Raw genomic sequence first — 21,036 nt, forward strand, 5'->3', positions numbered from 1 at the left:
TCTATTGATTTTTTTTAACATCTTTATTGGAGTATAATTGCTTTACAATGATGTGTTAGTTTCATGCTGTATCACAAAGTGAATCAGCTATACATATACATATATCCCTGTATCTCCTCCCTCTTGCATCTCCCTCCCACCCTCCCTATTTTCTATTGATTTTTATCTCTGTTATTTATATATATATATGCTTTCAAAGATGAGTTAATATAGATAGAATTATCAATTTTAGAACTAGAAGGAGAGTAAAAACTCATCTAATTTAATATCTTAATTTATGGTTGGGCCTTCCCTGACTCCCTCAGCACAGTGGTTTACATATAATGGATGCTTAGCAACTGGTTTTGGTTAACAGATTTATTTATCCAATTTAGTTTTATTGTATCATAGCAATACCTGCCCTCTGGTTTAAAGACTCCAGTGCCATGAATTACATCAATTTACTGATGTGCTCAGAGGTCTCGGTACCATTAGCCCTACCTCTCCCTATCTCCCAGTCCTGCTGCCCAGAGACGGTCACTTTCATTTCTTCTACCTGTATCATTTGGTGATTAGGTTTGCTGTTTTAATACCTAGTCCTTAAGGGTATATGCTTGTGGGGTGCATTTGTCACCTAGCCTTTTCAGGTCAATCTGTATCCTATGAAGTGGGACATAGTAAATGTGGTCCCTAGAAATAAACTTTGTCTACACAGAGAGCCCCTGAAAACCACAGACATATATGCTAAATTATATTCAATATACTGGAAAATACTGAGGAAAAGTCAACTTCGAGTCAACAAACTTTATGGCTTCTGTCTTTTATATATTAAATTGGTTCTGAAAACTAATATATGAAGCTGATAGTTCATATAGAATATATTTTTTTGTTCAACTGCATTATAACCTCCGTATTACATTCTTAAAGGATTATCGTCTGAAAGTCTTTTGGAAATCCCATTTACCCTTAATCACTAAGAGGCATTCTACTATCAAGAGAACAGTCAATTCATTTGATATCTCTAGAGGCAGACACGTTAAAGTAGTCCACAAATAGTTATTTCTTATTTTGGATCTTCTCAGAAACTCCTGGGACTTGACTGACAGCAGTTGACCATATCAGATGTCAACCAAAGGTTACCAGCTGGAAAAGATACTTGCGCACAGAACTTAGTTCACTAATGCCCTTATAATATATGTTAAAGAATGGCTTTTATCTAAAAGGGATAGTGTATGCATGATCTTTTTTTTAGAATAAGGGAAGAATTTAGATAATTTAACCTGGATTTCATAATCTTGAAGTGGATGGAACTCAATCAAGATCTAGATCTGATTTTAATCTCTTTGTTTTGTTTTTGTTTTTGGCTGCGTCACTTGGCGTGTGGGATCTTAGCTCCCCAACGAGGGATTGAACCCAGGCCCCGGCAGTGAAAGAGCCAATTCCTAACCACTGGACTGCCAGGGGATTCCTGAGATCTGATTTTAATCTTAATTCAGGTTTAACAATTAAGTTGTGACTTTGATTTCTTTTTTAAAGCAAAGAACAATGTAGCTATTTTCAGTTCATTTAAAAAACTGGACTTTATATAATTAGTAATGTGTGGGAAAAGATGGTTTCATAATAGAGCTGTTGCATATTATAAAGCCTTTGACTGGTTATATACAGGCGAATGGACCCAGTGTGTGTGTGTGGCGGGTGGGGGGGGGGTACGCGGGCCTCTCACTGTTGTGGCCTCTCCCGTTGCAGAGCACAGGCTCCGGACGCGCAGGCTCAGCGGCCATGGCTCACGGGCCCAGCTGCTCCGCGGCATGTGGGATCCTCCCGGACCGGGGCACAAACCCGTGTCCCCTGCATCGGCAGGCGGACTCTGAACCACTGCGCCACCAAGGAAGCCCCCAAAATGGACCCAATTTTATACAATAGGTTTAACATGTAGAACTTAAGTTACAATTATTTAACTTTTGGCACTACTCATATGTTAAGGTATCTGTCCTGAGTTATTAACAATAAATGTATAATAGTTTTTGCTACCTTGTGAAAAAGGAAAATTCTCATGACTCCCTATGGTGAAAAATGATGAGTTTTTAATTTTTGTGGCTGGTTGATAAGATAATTTTCTTAGGAACATGATTTGTTGCTCCTGGTATGTCAGTCAGCTTGTCTTTATGTGATTTTGCTCTACTTCTGTGTAGTTCAGAAATCCTGATCTTCCTTGGTAACAAGTCTAAAGCACATGTCCTTTCTGTTAGAAAGGCAGTAGTATGATCTTATATTCAAAGTACCAATTTTTAAAGAAGAAAATCAAGAGCAGAAAAATTTTACTTTGAAAATTACCTGCTCTATTTATAAATAATAATAAATCAAGTGAAATTGTAGTATAAATTCTAAAGAACTTTCAGAACTTTTAGGAAAAAGATGTGTTGGTTTTTTTCTTCATCCTTCAAAATCCTTTTCTTAAAAAGTCCATACTTGGGCTTCCCTGGTGGCGCAGTGGTTGAGAGTCCACCTGCTGATGCAGGGGACACAGGTTCGGGACACGGGTTCATACCCCGGTCTGGGAAGATCCCACATGCCGTGGAGCGGCTGGGCCCGTGAGCCATGGCCGCTGAGCCTGTGCGTCCAGAGCCTGTGCTCTGCAATGGGAGAGGCCACGACAGTGAGAGGCCCGCGTACCGCAAAAAAAAAAAAAAAAAAAGTCCATACTTGCCAGAAGTTTCTTTCTAAGTGCTATTTTTATCTAAAATCTTTAATGGCTTCCTATTTCCAACCATGTTCAATATTAATTCTACCTGCTGGTTCCCCCTGTTATTTCCCACTATTTCTCAATATACATGCTTCAGAGTGGACAATCTCTCCATGTCTACAATGACCTCTTTTCTAATTTTACTTCTTATTTTAAAGGCTTTAGTTTTACTCATTAAATCCTCATTCTTTGTCACTTAGCTTATTATTAAGCCCATGTTCTTCATGATCCTCACTGATTGGTTTCTCTTTTCATTTCTCTGGGGTCCACAAATGTGTTCTTGGGAGATTGGAAGTTTTCTATATTTTTTTAAATTTTAGTGTACATTTTGGTGATTATCTTAAAGTTCCATAAGGATACTATGCCATATCATTTTATAGGCTAACTTACAGCAGAGAACTGCTGTGTAAATTGTGTTCATGCCAACTGAAGCCGATGATATCCATGTTCTGTACAAATGAAGATTTCACTGTAGTTTGAATAGTGACATGCTGACAAGTTGGGTTACTAGGTGGTACTTGGTAGTTAAGAAGTATTATGAACTTTAAAAGCCTGTGCCGCTCAAGCACATTTATTGAATCCTATTTTCATCTATATAGGGGCAGCATATAACTAATAGTACAATAGTTTCCATATAAGGAAAAATGTTTCTATTTCCAGTTCTAGTATTTATCAGATTAGATACCCATTTGATTCAAATTTCAATTAACAATACTACATTATTAACTTTCACTGGAATAAGATAGTTTTATAAAATTATCAGCTGATATTTTATTTAAATTGTCATTCTTGGTTGCTCTTTGCAGAACTTTGGTTAATTATGAGGCCAAATTATCCTGAGTCAACTTCAAAGTTAATGTTTTATGGAATTATGAGCAAGCATTCTTCATATTACTAGTATTAAAATAAAAATACAGAAAATTAAATCTAGAACTGGATATGAGGCTACAGCTTTATACAGTAAACCAAATGTCAGCAATTTAGTTTTAACAAACCTTAAATTAATATTGTTGATTTGAATTTTGTTGTTTTTAATATTTGTTTCAATTTTCTTTAAAAATTCGCTTTGAGGAGAGTTCCCTGGCTGTCCATAGGTTAGGACTCCACACTTTTACTGCCGTGAGCCCGGGTTCTATCCCTGGTCTGGGAACTAAGATCCCACAAGGTGAGCAGCATGGCCCAGGAAAAAAAAAAAGACTGTAAAAATTCGCTTTGATTTCAAGTTAAGGGCTATAACCATAAGGCATTTATTTCTACTAGTTTTACACTTGTAGGTATTTAAGTAACATGATAAAACTAATTTAAGTGTTTACTGAGGGTCCCTGATATTGCCAAGAGAGGCCACTGATCTATGCCATATTTAGTTGTGCTTAATTCTTACCAAGCTTATTTTGAACTTAAAATTCTTGGGGTTTTGGTGAAGAAAACCGGGTTCACAAAATAAGCCATCATAGAACTACTAGGATGATTTAAACCTTTAACTTCTACAACGTGCCAATGGGCAATGGAATGTAAGAGTGGCCCAGAGACTCAGCTCCTCACTGACTAGGCACATGACTTCATAAATTGTTTACTGTATGTTAGTCTTTCTTCATTCTTTACAGCTAAGACCCTTCTTTGAACATTTTTATTTCTACTCGCCTGGGAAATATTAAAGCCTGAGATTAGGTGTGGCACTAATTCACTGTAATTGAAAGAAGTTACTTGACATATAAACCAAGTTTGTGCCTGTCTCGGAATTGGAATACAGATTTTTATTGTGAAAAGGTGGTTTATTATTTCAAAAAATATTTACACAATTGATGTTTTACGGGTGCTGTTTTGATTTAACTGGCAAATATATGGTTTCTCATGTTTGGGCATTTTGAGTTCTTTGCCTCAATGAATTGTTAGTTTATATCATCAAAGCATTTTATGTTGGTACGTTACTTGAAAAACTAGTATGTAGCAACTTTATAGCCTGTCCTCTTTTCAACTAATCTTTTATTATACCTTGCCCAGGATTTTAAAATTATTAATTTGAATATGGGTAGCTATGTAGATCTGTGGAGCTCATTTCTCATTGAGTACAGTAATATTCAACAGATTATTTCTGACAACCAGAAACCTAATAAATTTGTTGCCAGTTTTGCTGAAAACTTTTAATACTCAAGTTTCTGTGTTTAAATTTTAATAGTTTTTGTTGCTATTAGAATATGTAAATATGAGAAAGAAAAGCTTAGAATATGTCTTTTTCACCATTATTCATTTTTGAGGGGGAGAGGAGAAGGGGGTAAATAAGAATCAAATGGAAATCATTTTGAAATATATGAGCTATTGACTGCCTAAAATTATAATTTTGGTCATCACCTAGCTTTCACCAACTCTCAAGTTTATCTGTACTATTAATAATAACAGTCAGCATATATCAATATAGAATAGGATTTCTTACATATTTTAGGCCTTTATTGTGACAATCTAGTATAAAAAAGCACTTTGAGGGGCTTAAAACTGTGGTGCCTAAAACAATGTAAAATAAAAGGTAAAAACACTATTCATACAAAGCGTATGCTGCTAACCTCCCATCATTATCTTGTGTATATTGAGTAGATTATATAAATTATGATGGGGTACTCTTCAGTGACCTTATATTTTTTAAATGAAAGGCCATGGAAAAAAGCTCCCCCATACACACCTACACTTGGACTTTTATTGCATGTGAAATAATTATTTTTAATATTTAAGAAACTTAATCTACAATTAAAATTTAGTATGATGATTGCCCTTACTTTATCTTGCCAAGCTTTCCAGTATCTACCATGAATTTTTATATTTATGGGGTGCACCCCAGTAAAGGTTCAGTGCAGTGGTCACCAGTAGCTTCCCTATCTCATGTACAGGGGAAATAACAGATTTGATTGTAACAGTAGCAGCAATAATAGCTAACTATTACTGTATACTAAGTATGGAGCTGCAGAGTGCCATACTTGCATTTTCCCCCTTGGTCCTCATAGCAGTACTGTGAGGTGTGGATACCATTTTGTCTTTTTTTTTTCTTGTCTATTCATTTTTTACAGATAAGAACGTTGATACTTAAAATACTAAGGTCTCTTTGACTCTAGGCTCATGCTTCTGTGTCATCCTGCCTCTCTAAGATTACATAAGGATATTAGTTCAAAGCCCTCCACATTATATGTAGCTCACTTAGAATACAACCTTAATGTCATTGAAATACGTTGGTGACTGGAAAAGGGAAACCCTGTTGCTTTTTGCCTCAAAAATATCTTTTCTAGAGTGTGCAGTTTATTCTGGTATATATACTCAAGGAGTAGATAGCTATTTTTTTTCTTGAGGGTGATAATGACTTTTAAATACTGTCCCCAAGTTTTTGAGAACGAAAACTGGTGAAAAATAATAATTCTGGTTTTAAAAAGTATAGCTGATAATAAAGTAATAAAAAAAGATTTTTGTGTTGTCATAAATTGATGCTAAAAACAGTTCCAAAGAAGGAATGAAATGTTTTTCTAACCATGAGTAATGCTAATGAGCTTGTCTCCTCTAGCATAAAGCAGTAGTTGCCTTCCTAAGGAATCACCCCATTGTTAAAAAGCATGCAATAAAAACAGTGGGGTGGGGGGAAGGTAGTTAGAAAGTAGAGTTTCATGTTTGCAAAGACAGTTATTTTTCTTGAATAATTTTAATATAAAAATATTTGATAGCTATAATTATAAATATGAAACCTAAAGCTCACTAGGCAAGTTTACATCTTCTTTTGCTTAATCTGTTGCCTTTTCCTTATCATCATCAGCACTGCCACACAGTGCATCTTATACATATTCTTATCGCTCTTGCTGTGAGAAGTAAAACACAAAGTCACTCAACAAAGCAGCTGTGTGGTGTATGCAAGTGATGTGGAAATAAGACCACACTCAGAATTTAAAATAGGAATTTATCCTTTACCAAGATTCTGGACTCAGGAAGGAAATGAAAGAGCTTGGCTGTATGGATAACTGATACTGTTCCTTAACATATCACGCTCTTTGTAACACACTTGTACAAACTAAACTTCTGTCTGCTAGAATTGCTCTGTTGTCAGCAAAGGAGGAGATCTTAGACATTGAGGTATGGGTGCCCTTTTGGGTTAACTTTTTGTAGAGGTGCTAATATTCAGTCAGTTCTGTTATTGTAATAAATGCATTCCTAAAAAAATACTGTGCTATGCAAAAGTATGAAATAAAAACCTTAAGGTTAGTGCAGAAAATAGGTAAATAGCACAACAGTCAAAAAGTTCAGGGACTTACCTGGCGGTCCAGTGGTTAAGACTCTGCACTCCCAATTCAGGTGACATGGGTTTGATCCCTGGTCGGGGAACTAAGACCCCACGTGCCACACTGTGCAGCCAAAAACAAAAACAACCTTCATCAGTGACATAGTTTTATAAAAAGAACCTAATTTTATTAAAAACATAGAATAGTTTTATACATATTGAATGGTGGAGAAATACATGAATACAATAAATCTCTCACTATCTTTACAAAGACATACTGTTTCTGAGTGGAAGTGGGTATCAGAAGAGTTGCAGCTTGGAAATTATTATCAAGTGCTACAAGGAAGGCTGTCTGAAATTGGAAGGAAAGTTGGACCACCAGATGGGGATGGGTGTGGCTTGTAACGCAGGTAGATGTTTGAGGGGTGTGTGTTTTATGTATTCCTGTGTGGCTAAGTTCACCTGAGTACAGTTGTCTGCATTGACCTAGTGTTTCTCACAGGTGAAATCTGGTATAGGCAAACACAAAATTCTCATTATGCTCAGATTGATACCTAATATATCAATTGTGTTGGGATTAATTCACATTTTCAAAACAAGTGTTAAAGCAAAACTATACTCTTAAAAGAGATAATGATGCTTGTGCAGTGAGTGGGTCCAAATATAAGAGTCTTATCTGTTTGCTGACTGCTTATGTGTGGAGGTGAGGAAAAGAAAGAGGTGGAAAATGACTTCAGAGTTTCTAGTTCGAGAAACTCTGTGGAAAAGATACCATCAATCTGGAGTAAATTCCCAGGATGGGCTGGGACTAAACACAATTCACTCTCTGGAGCTGGATGGGCTCAGCTTCCCTTAGAGCACTTGGCCAGGGAAAGTGTGGATACTGAACAGGGGTGGGGTTCTGTTAGCAATGAAGAAGGGGAGAGGGATTTGGATAGACAGCTGTAGTATCTCCTAAACTTGCTTACTATTTTGAGTAAATTGGAGAGAAGTTCCAACCTTTTGAGTTCATGAAAAGCCCAAAGATTGAAATAGGTTGTTTTACTGAAACCATTTTATTTTTCTGGCTGATAGGATTCTGCTCCTCCTCTTCCGAGTCATCCTCTCATTCTAAATGTTCTCAAGTGACTATATGGAACAAGTTGGCCTTAAAATTCCTTACTTTTCCTCCCCTGTCTTCACCATTGCTTCACTTTGACAGCTCACTCCTGTGGCCACAGCTTGGATTTTGCCCCTTAGAATTTCATTTTAAACTCCAGTAGCCATTCTCTCTAACCATAATTTCCACCTTTCTACCTCTAATGCCTCCTAATCTTCTGTTGGACCTCATCAAGGCTTGTATTTTTTTTATCAACCTCCCCATTTTCTCCTAGTTTTGTCTGTCCCCTTTTGACCTCACACAACACCAGTTCCATTCCTACAACTACTCTCACTGCATCCTTATCCACTGTTCTCTGTCTCTTTGTTTCTTTTGCCCTGCAAATGCCCTACTAACTCCCTGCCCCATATACTCTTGATCCCATAATCTAACACCAAGCTTAAAGAGTGTATTGTGTATTTGTGGCAGAACAGTTGATTTTTATTCCTCAGCTGGGACCAGTAGAATATATTCCACTTTTGTAATGAAAATAGAGGTTTATAGGCCACCTCTTTTCATTGTTTCACTGAACTCTTCAGGATCTCATTCCTCTTTATCCCTTAGTTTCTGAGTATAATTATAATAAGAAAATAAAAATTTGGAAAATTCTGTGAGTTTCATTGCTTAATATATTATCAGCCTTCTATTATGATTAAAAGCAGCATATGGGGGCTTCCCTGGTGGCGCAGTGGTTGAGAGTCCGCCTGCCGTTGCAGGGGACACGGGTTCGTGCCCCGGTCCGGGAGGATCCCACATGCCGCGGAGCAGCTGGGCCTGTGAGCCATGGCCCCTGAGCCTGCGCGTCTGGAGCCTGTGCTCCGCAATGGGAGAGGCCACAACAGTGAGAGGCCCACGTACAGCAAAAACAAAACAAAAAAAACCCAGCATATGAACAGCAACATATAAATGCTAGTGGCTTCTATTACTTATTAAATAAAGCAAAAATTCTTACTTATAGATGTTTTTAGCTTACTTTAGAAATTTGAGGATCAGTGAAACATGAGATAATTCAAATGAATATTTAGTAACACATTCACTTTGGGAGGCTAGCAGTTTAGTTAGTAAGCCAACTAACCATTCTGCTAGAATCTTTGGTTTAGGAAACAGCATAGCTAGAAATACGTTCATGAGGAAAAGGCCATTTCTAAATCCTCATTTAATTTTCATACTGTCTTAGATCTTTTTTTATATTAAATGCTTGTCATTATCTTTAGTGCTAGGGGAGTGCCTAAGGACTGTTTATTTATTCTCAAGGTATTTCCGTCTTGAAGGGCAACCCAAAAAGGCTGGACATTTAAAACATGTGAACTCCTACACAAAAAAGTGGGAGAAATAATGGTATTTATATGTTAATTCCACGAGGCCCTACATTTAACTCTATTCCCTCTGGCCATATACCAGGTGGAAAAAAGCAAGGACTCCACTATTAAAAATATCAAATCAGATAGTTCCAGCTGGGGTTTCCTAATCATTTAAGAGGCAAACTATGAGGTCACTTTTAATATCTTAAATAGATAACTATCTTAGCATTTACTTTAGATATTAAATCTGAGGTGTTTATCTTTCCCTTACTGACTAGATTGTACCACTAGCAGTTTCTAGCTTTTTAGTATTTTCCTTAAGAGCTACATTAAAGGTTAATATGGGGTCAGTTTTCCCAAAATTATCTTTCCTAGGAAAAACCAATTCATCAAAATACTAATCCGAAAAGTTGACTCACTAATTGGATTTAAGTGCCACAGAACTCTTCAACACATTATTTTAATCAGTTTGTTGGAAAGATCAATTTTCTTACGGTTAAATGCATACAGAAATGAAACAACTAAATGAGTTACATGGGAAGGTTGGCACATCTCATTCCCTAGAGATCTTTAAGACCGGATTCTTAATTGTATTCTCTGAAATGGTTTGAGGTCTTTAAATGAAATTTGTCTGGAAGCAGGAAGATGGGATACCTATCCAGGCCAGTGTTTGTGGATCCCCATCTTTTGTTGACATTAATGTTCTAATGTTTAGTAGCTGGTGTTTGAGCTGAGGCAAGAAGTCATCCCTTTTTTCCTTTTAAAATTATTGTTTATTTAGTGCCATTTAAAAATAATGAGCAGAGTAGTTTGTGTTAGTTATGGTTGAGCCTTGAAAAGACAAGTGTTTTTTTTTTTTTGCAGTACACGGGCCTCTAACTGTTGTGGCCTCTCCCATTATGGAGCACAGGCTCCGGACGCACAAGCTCAGCATCCATGGCTCACGGGCCTACTCGCTCCACGGCATGTGGGATCTTCCCGGACCCGGGCACGAACCCGTGTCCCCTGCCTCGGCAGGCGGACTCTCAACCACTGCGCCACCAGGGAAGCCCAAGACAAGTTTTTTTAAAGGTGGCCCTGTAGGCCTTTTTGTATTGACTGCTATTAAGGACTATAGTGAATGTAAACTGTATTCACTATAGTGAATGTAAACGCAGGTTTTTAAGTTTAAAATTAAAGTGTTGTAAAAGGCTACAGTTCGTTTGAAGTGCAGGTGTTAAAAACTGAATTTTGCTATTCGTGCTTATGTAACATCTCCCACCCCTAGCATAGCGATGTTCGGATTCTGAATTAAAGGCTTACTCAGGCTGTAATATTTGTATATGTATGTATTTTATTTTCTTTTTCTTCATATTAGTCATTGTGGTTAGGTTATTTATTGGTCCTTGTGAGTCACAAGTATGTTTCTCATTCTCTAATGAGTCACCTAGCTACATACAAGTTTATTTTCTTTCCTTTCTAGATCTTTCACCTGAAAATAACTATTTTACTTACTTGGTAGGTTAAATTTTCAGTTTATACGTTAATTTTTAGAACTGTAAATATCAAAATAATACTCAGAAGAAGGTTCATTGATTTAGAAAACTTTTATTAGCACCTGCTCCAGTCTAGACACTCTGCTAGGCTCGGGTATTCAGTGACTCTGTATATCACATAAGGAACTTAATTTGGGGACAGGACAAAAATAAACAACTGCATGCAGAGGCATGTTACAGGTCCTATGATGGAAGTATATGTATATATCATCCACAATTGAGGCCCAGAGGGTGGTGGGCATTTGGGTACCCCTTGAGCATCATGTGGATAAGTTGGTGAACATAGGCGAGGTTATTATATTGTTCTGGATTGCAGCTCTTTGAACAACTGTACCTAGATAGTTTATACCTCTTTGTTGGAATGAGGTACTTATCTATTGGATCAGAAACAGAACTATATTGGCCCTGTCCAGTTCAACATTTGTATTGAAAACTTTGATAAATATGTGCTTTAAAAGTAGGTCTTGGGGGCTTCTCTGGTGGCACAGTGGTTGAGAGTCCGCCTGCCGATGCAGGGGACACGGGTTCGTGCCCCGGTCCGGGAAGATCCCACATGCCGCGGAGCGGCTGGGCCCGTGAGCCATGGCCGCTGAGCCTGCGCGTCCGGAGCCTGTGCTCTGCAACGGGAGAGGCCACAAGAGTGAGAGGCCCGTGTACCGCAAAAAAAAAGTAGGTCTAAAATCTGGTGTCAAAAGTTCCTAGTTTATGGGATTAATTCTTCTAAGCTAAATATAACTTTAAGTAATAACTTTATTCTCTTTTATGCAAAGATTCTGATGTATATATGTTGAGGCTGGCAACAACAGAACATCAAGATACATCAGCGTTACCAGAGAAGGCAGTATGATTCTTGGGCATTTTGAAAACTATTTGTGAAGGGCCTGTTATTTTCAGTTTCTTTCACATAAGCTATAAAGGAATCTGGCAGCTCATGAGCTTCTAAAAATGAGAATGCATTATTTCAAAGTGAGCTGATGTTGCATTCTGGAGTATTTAAAATTTGGTGCTAATTTGTGAGTCTGTAACAGAACTGTCGAGTGCAGTAATCAGTACATGATCTTACTAGCTGTGTGATCTTGGGCTAATTACTTGACCTTTCAGAGTCTCAGTTTTTTCAACTATAAATTGTTAGTAGCACCTACCTTCACACAGGAACTGGAACATAAAAGGAAATTGCCAAAGTGACATGGGAATAATAATACTTTAGGTATTTGTATCTATTAAGATCAATTTCGTTTGAGCTGTAAAAATAAAACTGCTTCTTCAACCTTAAATACGGAGAACATGAACAAAACTAATGTAGAAGAATGACACAAAATTTATGATGCATTCCATATTTTTTGCAAATGAGAAAAAATGTGGAGGAGTATGGTAAACAGTGATTATAGGAAGAGGGGGTTGGGTATATGATGGGGAACTTAAAATTTTAAATTTACACGTTATTTAACATTGGAATTGTTAACAATAAAAAAGTATATTCTTTTACAATAAAAAATAAGTTTTTGAAATAAAGTTTAGAAAACACTGTTTAAAAAATAACTTAAAAATATAAGAACAAACCTTGCCATTTTCCATCCCTCACTGGTGAGGGGTAGTGTGAATTGGGGATGATTATTCTTTGTTCTCCAAGAGGACTTGTCAGAGTCAGAACCTCCCACTGGGACCCAGTGACAAAAAAATAGATGAAGTACTTCTTTCCCAGATCTGTTTCTCCACCATTTGTATGCAAGATGGTGACCGCTTTGACTAGAGTCCCATACTGTTAAATTCCTTTTCACCTATAAATCAGCTACCCGCACCAACGGCCTTTTCTCAGTCATTGTGATTCTTATGCCCTATCCCAGTGTTCTCCAAAGTGTGATTTGCTCAAGATTACCCACTGAAGGAAAGAAAATAATTAAACTTGTTTCTTTCCTTCCTTTCTTTTTGATCTAAAAGTGTAAGCAAAAATTTGAGTTTTTCTAATAGTTAATTTATAGATAAACACTGGGCCTATCACTTGGATTGCATCTCAGAAGGTCACATGTCACCTATAGCATGTGAGGCCTCTGAAGGAAGACTGCAGGATTCCAGTAACACAAAGGAGCTAACACTGGTACCCCAACTCTCTGGTTCACTTTCAGCATATTGTAGCCAATTGAAGTTTACCGTGCCTGGCTAACTGGTTTGGGGGGATTATATTTATTAAAATAACAGACTGACCCTCAGAAAATGGACAAAGGATTTCTATCAGGAGACTATAGAATGAAGATAAAACTTAAGACATACGCACAACAAGAAAATGTTAACACTGACACTTACAGTGTGGGATCTTTGTATCAGCCATATTATGAAGTGGTGGTGGTGGTGGTGTTTTAATGATAATCCAATCAGATCTGACAAGATTTCAGTACTCCCCTAGCTAGATAGAAATTATCAGGAAAACTGTATGAAGTATGGATTTGCTATTGCTAATTATGGATCATTATTGCTAATTATGAATCTCTCCCCAAGTTTATATTTGCCTAAAGCTAATATTTACATGTATATAATTTTAAAATAAATAAAATATATACATATTGAGGTGCATACTCCCCATTTTTTTTTACTGGTAAAGTAAATCAAATTATCAAAAATGTTTATATGGCTTCCCTGGTGGTGCAGTGGTTGAGAGTCCGCCTGCCGATGCAGGGGACATGGGTTCGTGCCCCGGTCCGGGAAGATCCCACATGCCACGGAGCGGCTGGGCCCGTGAGCCATGGCCACTGAGCCTGTGCGTCCGGAGCCTGTGCTCCGCAACGGGAGAGGCCATAACACTGAGAGGCCCGCGTACCGCAAAAAAAAAAAAAAAAAAAAAAAAAAATGTTTGTGGATAGCTGCTCAACCCTATAGTTGATATATTAACTATCTATAGCTGTCATTATTAAGTGTATATATGAGGTTAATGTCTGTCTATTAACCCTATAGTTTATATATTTAAGTATTCTCTCCTTTTTGAAACATGTTACTTCCTTGAACCTCTAATGCCATTCATTTAGTTTTTTGGTTTTTTTTTTTAAGTCTCTTCTTCTCTCCCACCTAGAGTTCTGTCATGATCTTCAGCATTTCTGAAGGATAGTAAACAATAGGTATAAGTGAGATTTGCCCCCCAAAAACTGATTTGTGTGACAAAACCAAGAAGTAATTCCAGATAAGTTGTTTTAAGATTGTTTTAGGCAGTGCTGATTTTGAAATGTGTTTATAACCCCTGTGTCCTTACCTTGAGTAGTCAATTTGAAGAGGCCAGTATTGGATAAATTCTGCTGTATTTGATAAGAAATGGATAAATTCTGCTGTATTTGATAAGAAATCAACCCTAATGTTTCATAGTCAAATTTTGTGTATCTGTTTTTTTTAAATCTCTTTACAATGCATAATACCCACTGTAGGTTTGCAGTGTGTATGTGATGATATACCACATTAAAGAATAAGGCAGTATGCAGTAGTGCATTATTTTAGACTGTGAAGCTTACTTCCTTCAAGTACTGAAACTATTTTGACAACTTTAACAGAATCTTTGAAGCCTGTTTTTTTACATTCTTCCTTTTTCTTAATGGCACAAGGCCACTATTGTGAACGTCTATTACTGTGCTAGATTATAATGTGTTGTTTGCCACTTTCATGTTTTTGTTTGTTTTGCTTTGTTTTTTAATATATATTCTTCAGCCGTCAGCTGTTACTTAATATAACAGTTGTGCCTACTTCTAATAGTTCCAACAAACTTTTGTTTAGTTTGTCGCTTCTTATGTAATATAGACATGAAAACTTACAATCAAGATTGATAGAACTACAGATAACAGAAGTATCCCTGTGGTTATTAGGGAGCCCCTAAATAGTAAACCGTATGGCACTCATGTTGGAAAGATGGTATTTTATTCCTTCAGATAACTGAGTACTGTTTGTTTTTTTCCCCAAGTGGCGTGGGGTTTTTTGTTGTTTTTTTAAAATTTATTTTATTTATTTTGGGCTGTGTTGGGTCTTCATTTCTGTGCGAGGGCTTTCTCTAGTTGCGGCGAGCGGGGGCCACTCTTCATTGCCATGCGCGGGCCTCTCACTGTCGCGACCTCTCTTGTTACGGAGCACAGGCTCCAGACGCGCAGGCTCAGTAGTTGTGGCTCACGGGCCTAGTTGCTCCGTGGCATGTGGGATCTTCCCAGACCAGGGCTCGAACCCATGTTCCCTGCATTTGCAGGCATATTCTCAACCACTGCGCCACCAGGGAAGCCCCAAGTTGTGTGTTTTATAATTGCTTCAGTAATTCATACATTATATCATTTGTTTAAAAATTGAAAAAGCCCACAAACTTGATAGCCCACTCAAAATATTTTTATAATATACTTTATATAAAGAATGGTGATTTTTACATTTTTTTTCCTAAAGGCAGTTTACGTTCAAAGTAAACAAATGAAATTGAACGGTTGACAGTTCCTAATAGATGACATAAAATCTTTTGTGCTTATTAAGGCATTTTTTATATCAAGGCTCTACTAATTTTATTTGTAGAGTGGTTCCTTATATGCAGGGGGTAAAAGGGTGTTTGGAAAATGAAAGAGGTATAAAAAAACGCTGTGACAGTGTGTTTTGGGAGGTGTTGGTAATAATAAAAATAGCTGACTCAGCTCTTGAAAAGATATGTTTAATTTACTTCATCCATTTCTCCTACTATAAAGTAGTTCCCAGGAAGCTCCCAGGAGCTTCCACCATGGATTTTTTTTTTTCCTGCCATATGGTCTATAAAAACCGAAGGCTTTTAGTTGCCTGTTATACATAACAAGACATAGTGACATATTTGTTTCAAAATGTAAAACAGACTTTAATAGGATCTTTTTATGGCAGCAGTCAAGCTGTAGTCTATACACAATATAGTATTAAGCCATCTTAACACACAGTGTCAGTTAAAATCATGTTAGACTTTTTCTACAACGTGGAATTTTATCCTTCTATTGGCAGTTAGCTTATTCAAGTATTCCAGTACCTCTTGTATTGAATCTAATTATACACACACGTATACACATAAAAACCGCATAATCTTTTACTAGTTTTAACTAACAAGTTCTAGTCTGACCCTTTTTCATAAATTTGACTCTTTTTAATTTTGTCTTAACGTTTTTTCCTCTGAATTCATTCATATCAATAGGGATAGATAGATATAGATGAGGATATAGAGATAGAGATATTAGAACTAAATGATTTTACCAAGATCTAAGTCTGCTATTCTATTAATAGTATATAGCTGCTAGAAATAATATGGAAAAATACTGAGATTGGAAGGGCAAAAAAATTAATTATAGGAATCTTCTATATCTAGTTAAAGCCTACCTTCTTTCTGATTTATGCAGTAGAGCAATTTGTGATAGCAGAAGTTTAGCTTTGGCCCTAGCTTAGAAATATGTCAGGTTTTCAGAAGTTCTTTTGTCAGTTGTTTAGTACTGGAAACAATGTTTAAACTAGTGGTAGTTTTCTAGTCTAGCTGATGAAGTATTTTAGCACATAATATTGAATTAATGAACTAAAGGTAGTCTTAGTTTCAAGTTTCAGGTTCTGGATAAAAGGCGTCATCTGGTTACTTTTGAGAGAGGAAGAAAAGAAAATTTTGTTTTCTTTGATTGGACTGTTAGCTAGCCTTGGGCAATGTATTTGACCACATTCCAGCTTCTTTTTGGAAGGACACTCGCTTAGTGCTCAATCCTTAAGAGTAGATGTGTTTAACATGAAGTTGACTTGAAGAAAACTTCCTGATAATGGAAGGCCTCTTACTAGCGAGTCCAAGGGGGTGAGATAAGAGAACCAAGTGAGTCAGGGACATAGCTGGACTGTCTCAGGGTGGGGCTCTAGTAGGGGCAGGTCAGATTACTCCATGAAGCAATACACTGATCAGTAAGGAAGAGAAAACCTTCCTCATAGAAACATGTGAGATAAGTAGCAGAATTCTCACAAGATCTGAATTATATACTCAGGTATTAAGCTTACCCATGCAAACAGATGAAGCAATGGTAGGTGGCAGGCATACTGAAGAAAGATTCCCAGTATTAGAAGGCCCTTTTATCAATAAACTGAAGCAATGGTAGGTGGCAGTCATACTGAAGAAAGATTCAGCGACCCCAGATTCCCAGTATTAGAAGGCCCTTTTATCAATAAACTGAAGCCTCTTGATCCCCTCATGTCTCAGAGGAGTCTTATTTTAGTTCACCAACCACCTCTTTTACCATAATAAATTTTGAGTTTCTTCAGTACACAAGATTTTTAGCTAGATATTAGGTGATAGGTTTACTGCAGAAGATTTATGAGAGTGCAAGAGGTATGTGTACTGTTGTTTTTTTTTTTAAGGTAGTTGGTAACAGACATTATAGAACTCCAGGCAGTGTAGCAAAGTGAAAATTTTTCTGTCTTAGTTTACCATTTTTCACCTATTATCTTCATTATGATCCTTTTCCAACCCAAAGGTTTGTTGAAATGGATTGTAGTGTTCTCCTGTGTAAAATAAGTATTGTTAGATTTCTGGAATCTTGTCAAATCGCACCACAACTACTAAGGACCCAGTTCCTTTTCAGAATGAATAGACTTTTTCTTAGGAAAGTTATATCTTGTTGTTGCTTTGCTTTGTTTAGATTCTGGTCATCCATCTTGCAGGATTTTAAGTAGGGACTTGAGCCATGAGACCATAACACAAAAGTTAACTGGGCCTTATGACAGCAGGTAAACAGGGAGTCCAGGACAGATTTTCCTAATCCATTTTTGCCCTTTCTGTTACGTCAGCTGCCGCAGGAAGTCCACTCTCTCCCAGTTGTCACTTTAGCATTTTTCTTCCTTCCTTCTCTTTTCAACTCACTTCTACAGCTCCAGTTACCACCTGAGAGGTTTTTTTTTTTTTTAGTAAATTTATTTATTTATTTGTTTATTTATGGCTGCGTTGGGTCTTCGTTGTGGTGTGCGGGCTTCTCATTGCGGTGGCTTCTCTTGTTGCAGAGCCCAGGCTCTAGGCGCATGAGCTTCATTAGTCGTGGCACGCAGGCTCAGTATTTGTGGCACATGGGCTTAGTTGCTCTGTGGCATGTGGGACTTCCCAGACCCGGGCTCCAACCCGTGTCCCCTGCATTGGCAGGCGGATTCTTAACCACTGTGCCACCAGGGAAGCCCCTGCGAGTTTTAATTAATAGTTTTACATGGGGAATTGCCTTTGGCCTATTGAGCTGCCATCATACCGACATCACTCTCCAAGATCTGAAAGTTAAATCTTATCCTTTTCCACAAATGTACTATGACACAAATAATAAATTATCTCAGAATTTGAGTGTCTGGTGTTCAAAATTCAAGTTTGTTATAGAATTAAACTGGTCAGGAGATGCATTTATTTTATTCTTAGTATATATTAAGCTTCATATAGATATTCTTAACTAGAATTACACAATCCAATAGGCTATCTGTCACAAATCCAATGACGGTGTGTACTCAGAAACTACAGGCAATGAGGATTTAATCGCAGCACCCTAATGTCCTCTTATTACCTTGAAATCTTTTCAGTTGACCTTCTTATTATTTAATTCCATTACATACCAGTAATTGCATTTACTGAAGCCAGTGTTTCTCCTTATAGGAAATGCTGATCTTAGTAAATTTCAACTATAGGCAGGGAAATGTTCTTTAATAAATAATTGAGGACTTCCCTGGTTGTCCAGCAGTTAAGACTCCAACCTCCCAATGCAGGGGGCCTGGGCTCGTTCCCTGGTCAGGGAACTAGATCCCGCATGCATGCCGCCACTAAGAGTCTACATGCCACAACTAAGATCCCACACATGGCAACGAAGGTCCTGCGTGCTGCAACTAAGACCCGGTGCAGCCAAATAAAATAAATAAATATTAAAATTAAAATAAAATAAAATAAATAATTGAAAGACTTTTTCACAGTTCAGTGCTGGTCCTGTTACCTCTGATGTCTAGAGTATTTTATACATGGTAACTAAATTATGGAATCTGGAAAATCATCTCCTCAAGAAATCTCACAAGGTGTGCTACATAGTAGCTTATTGTAAATAGGTTAAAGAGACTGGCTTTATCTCAGGTGGCTTACTATGTTAAAGAAGAGTTTAATATATTCAGCTTCACTGTTGCAACACCAAATGAATTCTGACACCTCTGATGAGATGATTAAAGTTGGACATTTTTTTCTTTCGACAGCATTAACAAAGAGAGCATCATAGATGTGGAAGGTGTTGTGAGAAAAGTGAATCAGAAAATTGGAAGCTGTACGCAGCAAGATGTAGAGTTACATGTTCAAAAGGTAATTTTTTTCAAAATATAAAATTGTGTACAGAAATAGATGAACTAGTTCTTATCACTAGTCACATCAAGTCTATATGTTCTTTTTTTTAAATTAATTTTTGGCTGCATTGGGTCTTTGTTGCTGTGCGCAGGCTTTCTCTAGTTGCGGTGAGCAGGGGCTATTCTTCGTTGTGGTACACGGGCTTCTCATTGCGGGGGCTTCTCTTGTTGTGGAACATGGGCTCTAGTCTAGGTGTGCAGGCTTCAGTAGTTGTGGCACGTGGGCTCAGTAGTTGTGGTTTGCGGGCTCTAGAGCGCAGGCTCAGTAGTTGTGGCACATGGGCTTAGTTGCTCCGCGGCATGTGGGATCTTCTGGGATCAGGGCTCGAACCCGTGTCCCCTGCATTGGCAGGAGGATTCTTAATCACTGTACCACCAGGGAAATCCCTATATGTTCTTAATAATTAGAGTTGATGTAAAATATTGAGATTTATAAATTGCTTACTGACTCAGTTAGCTTTTGTTATATAACAAACCACCTCAATACTTAACGACTTAAAACAACAAAAACATTTATTTACTCATGATTCTGTGCAATTTGGGAATGAGGGTCAGCCTATCTGGGATGGCTCATCTGCACCACATGACATTGCCTGGGGTCACTGATATTTCTGGGACATCTCCCCGTGGCCTCTCCTCATCCAGAAGGCTTGCCCAGGCTTGTTGACATGGTACATCTACCATAGTCACATACGGAAAAGTATAAAACACATCTAAAAAGCTTTATTCACTATTATGAACCTATTTTGCTGTGAACTTTCTTTTAATGATGTACTTCTGAAGGTTGATTAGTTATACTAACTCTTAATCATTATATTTCCTTATAATCATTGTATTTCTAATATTTTATAGTATAAAGAAGTCAAGAGACAATACTATATTGGACTTACATTCCAGCAATAACTTTTTCATACAAGATTTATCCCACATCATTTTCTTAGACATAGAAACTAAAAATGCTCACCATCATTGACCTTTAAAATCTTATAAGTGAACTCACATGTATTTAATACTGTTGAAATAATCCTGCAATTTTGAACCTGCAGTCTCAGATCCAGGTCTAGTTTATATCTACAATATTCATCATTGAATTTCTCTTACAGAGTAGTCCTTTCCCACCCTTACCCCTGTGTGTGTGTGTGTGTGTGTGTGTGTGTTTAGGCACACGCGTGAGCGAGCACACATATATGGGATAGAACAGACAGACAGATGCAGAAAGACAGATTCATCCATACACAGTAATTTGGGAGTAAGGTTGTATTTAATTGAAATTGACTGTCTTGGAACTCTTCAAGACTTAGAAAATCTTGTATTTTTTACCGACCTAACTTGCCAAATTACTTTGTTCTCTTTGTGTAAGTCTTATTTCAAACTAACCCCACCATGAAGTCTGCAACGTAGTAAAGGCAAACTGACCTAAAGGTGTGCTGACCAAAAAAACAAACCCTATCTTCGAATAACATGTTTTTCAACACTTGAATAAATAAGATTTTAGTGAGTAGAGCAAGTAAATGTTTTTTTTTTTTAGATGTTAGGGGTAGGAGTTTATTAATTAATTAATTTATTTTTGCTGTGTTGGGTCTTCATTTCTGTGCAAGGGCTTTCTCTAGTTGTGGCAAGCGGGGGCCACTCTTCATCGCGGTGCGCGGGCCTCTCACTATCGCGGCCTCTCTTGTTATGGAGCACAGGCTCCAGACGCAAAGGCTCAGTAGTTGTGGCTCACGGGCCTAGTTGCTCCGCGGCATGTGGGATCTTCC

General features: G+C 37.5%; 1 protein-coding gene across 2 annotated transcripts in view; it reads left to right on the forward strand.

Moving 5' to 3' along the window:
- Positions 1 to 21,036, forward strand: part of DARS1 (aspartyl-tRNA synthetase 1) — a 67,388-nt gene that overhangs the window by 18,421 nt on the left and 27,931 nt on the right. For both annotated transcript variants that reach the window (XM_060016873.1, XM_060016872.1), the window contains exon 5: positions 19,136 to 19,238. In XM_060016873.1, the coding sequence (XP_059872856.1) occupies positions 19,136 to 19,238 (103 nt within the window). The remainder of the gene's footprint in view (positions 1 to 19,135; positions 19,239 to 21,036) is intronic.

This window comes from Delphinus delphis, chromosome 7, assembly GCF_949987515.2.
Source record: "Delphinus delphis chromosome 7, mDelDel1.2, whole genome shotgun sequence".
Lineage (NCBI taxonomy): Eukaryota > Metazoa > Chordata > Mammalia > Artiodactyla > Delphinidae > Delphinus > Delphinus delphis.